We start from the raw sequence: 2,833 nt of genomic DNA, 5'->3' as shown, positions 1-2,833 counted from the left end.
CACACATTTCTGGGTCCAGTCCCACTGTATGACACCTTGAGCAAGTGACTTCTACTATAGCCTTGGACCAACCAAAGCCTTGTGAGTGGATTGGTAAAAAGAAACTGAAAGAAGCCCATCATACGTACATATATATGTATGTATGTATTTGTGTGTCTATGTTTGTTCCCCCACCATCGCTTGACAACTGATGTTGGTGTGTTTACGTCCCTGTAACATAGTAGCTTGACAAAAATGACCGATAGAATAAATTCCGGGTTCAGTCCCACTGTCTGGCACCTTGGGCAAGTGTCTTCTATTATAGCCTTCTATTATAGCAGTGAGACTGAACCTGGAACCATGAGGTTGGGAAGCAAGCTTCTTACCACACAACCACTTCTGCATTTATATATTTTAGAATGACATTGCAAGGTAGTTATGAGAGGCTGGATCTGATCAGTTTGAACATAAAACTGGGAGAATATTTTGGACTGGATGCAGCCAGATGAAATGGTGAAATGGTTAAATCCATGCATTCTTTCAATAGTGAAGAACACAATTTCCAAAGAGAAACAATACTTACATGCATTACCATGTTCCATATTGGCTGGGTTTCTGAAAATGGTGAATACACGGCAGATACTACTGCGTAAGGTTTGTCACGTGCATTTTCCATTGGTCGTTGGAAGATTTTGTAAACTTTGCCTTGATCTGGAAAACAGAAGATGAAATAAGAATGAATGAGGTGCTCCATGAAAATTAGGGTAGTGTCAGAGTTCTGTGTTTGGTGCTATTGTGTGTGTGTGTTAACTTATATGTCCTTTCTGTATTCAAAAATGAAGGGTGTGATTTGAGGAAGAATTGGCTGTCATTTCTAACATGTTGAACAGCAATGTAGAGGTACCTTTGTTGTCTCATTAATACAATTCACTATAGGTGTAGGCATGGCTTTGTAGTTAGAAGCTTGCTTCATAACCACATGATCCTGCGTTCAGTCCCACTGTGTGGCACCTTGGGTAAGCATCTTCTGCTATAGTCTCAGGCCAGCCAAAGCCTTGTGAGTGGATCTGATAGATGGAAACTAAAAGAAGCCCATCGTATATATATCTATGTTTGTATGTCTTTGTGTTTGTGCTTGTCCCCAACCATTGCTTGATAACCAGTGTTGGTATGTTTACATCCCTGTAACTTAGTGTGTGGGCAAAACAGACTGTTTGAATAAGAACCAGGTTTAAAGAGAAAACAAATATTGGGAGTTGGTTCATTTGACTAAAAATCTTCATGGCTGTGCCCCAGCATGGCCACAGTCTAATGACTGAAACAAGTGGAAGGTACAAGGTTGAGCTGTTAATGGAATGATTCGACTAATGATGGATCTAACTGACAAAAGTTGGTTTTGATTTCTATGGTTATTTTAGTAAAGTGTAGGAGTAATAGATAAAGATAAAGCTGATTAAATTAATCACTGAATGATGAGTAATGAGTGACAAATAAAATGAAAAGCGAAGTGGAAGCAAAAAAAAACAAAAACAAACTTACTACTGGCTGCAAAGAAAACCACGTCGTTGCGTCCAGAGACATTAAACGCCATGGTCAGTTTCTGGAGCATGACGTCAGCCTTGTGAAATATTGGTGTTGAGTACATGTGCTGCAACAGCATGTGCATCAATGGTTTGTCTTTGATGAATGTTAAAACATTGTCAGGCAGTGAACGAGAGTCGTTGATTGAGCACTGAAGATGTACACAAAAAAAAAAAAACAGATATGTATAATTGTCAAGTCAAACTGTGGTGAAAAGTGATCAAATAATGAAAATATTCTCATTTTTAAGTTTATCTCTACACATTTTTCTATATAAGCCAGAGCCACCACTGAAAGTTATGATGTTTCATATACAAATACATCTATGTAAACAATGTGGTCGAAGATAGAAGAAAATAGGTAATAGGTGTATATGCATATTTCAAGAGTTATTGCTCTCTCATCAGTACCACATTTAACCTATCAACCATCCATGAATGCATTGCTTAAATATCTTCTAAGTTTAGTGGTATAACACTGTTGGATAGACTAATTTACACATTATATATAGTTGCAGCCTTGGCTGTGTAATAAGAAGTTTGCTTCTCAACCACATGGTTCTGGGTTCAGTCCCACTGCATGACACCTTAGGCAAATGTCTTCTTCTATAGCATGGCTTCTGTCAAATGACTGAAACAAATAAGAATGAAAAAAAGTATCCTTTCATTTTGCTTACTTACATTTCCTGGTCGAATAGCAGGGACTTGGTTATTGGCAACTGGTAACCAGTAAGATGTGTCCGTGTTCTGATCCTTAAAGGGGCCATCAAAGACTTTCTGTATGTCAGTCCAGTGGTATGCACAAATTGCAGAGGCTGTGATACCATTTCTGTGGAGGGAGAGAGAGAGAGAGATAAAGATATACAAGGAAATATAGAAAAAGAAACAGGTGTGATAGTATGTTAAGGGATAGTTAAGAGGGTAGGATTTGAAGGGTCTAGGGCAGAAGGGAAAAGAAAGTAGTGGGAGGTTTGGGCAAAGCTGGGGTCAGAAGGTGAATACTCCCGAGATTACTGAAAATGTGGGAGATGGAAAGGGAAAGAGAGAGGTCAAGCAGAGAATGAGAAAATAAGAAATACAGATAGTAAGTAAAAGATATCTAGGAAGAGTTAGAAAGAACCTTCTATTTACTTTGCTGAATCTATTTTATCTAGATAGAGAGAATGTGTGTGTGTGTGTGTGTGTGTGTGTGTGTGTGTGTGTATGTATATATATATATGTTTGTGTGTGTGTATAGGAGTAGCTGTGTGGTAAGTAGCTTGCTTACCAACCAC

At 38.4% G+C, this 2,833-nt stretch overlaps 1 protein-coding gene across 1 annotated transcript in view; it reads right to left on the bottom strand.

Moving 5' to 3' along the window:
- LOC106878942 (semaphorin-2A) overlaps positions 1–2,833 on the bottom strand; it is a 101,760-nt gene that overhangs the window by 8,548 nt on the left and 90,379 nt on the right. Inside the window, exons 10-12 of the mRNA XM_014928318.2 lie at positions 2,241–2,388; positions 1,519–1,711; positions 563–690 (exon numbers count right to left, since the gene is read on the bottom strand). Of these exons, the coding sequence (XP_014783804.1) occupies positions 563–690; positions 1,519–1,711; positions 2,241–2,388 (469 nt within the window). The remainder of the gene's footprint in view (positions 1–562; positions 691–1,518; positions 1,712–2,240; positions 2,389–2,833) is intronic.

This window comes from Octopus bimaculoides, chromosome 8 (genome assembly GCF_001194135.2).
Source record: "Octopus bimaculoides isolate UCB-OBI-ISO-001 chromosome 8, ASM119413v2, whole genome shotgun sequence".
Classification (NCBI taxonomy): Eukaryota; Metazoa; Mollusca; class Cephalopoda; order Octopoda; family Octopodidae; genus Octopus; species Octopus bimaculoides.
The sequence above is the reverse complement of the archived record's forward strand: the minus strand, read 5'-3'. Positions and strand labels throughout refer to the sequence as shown.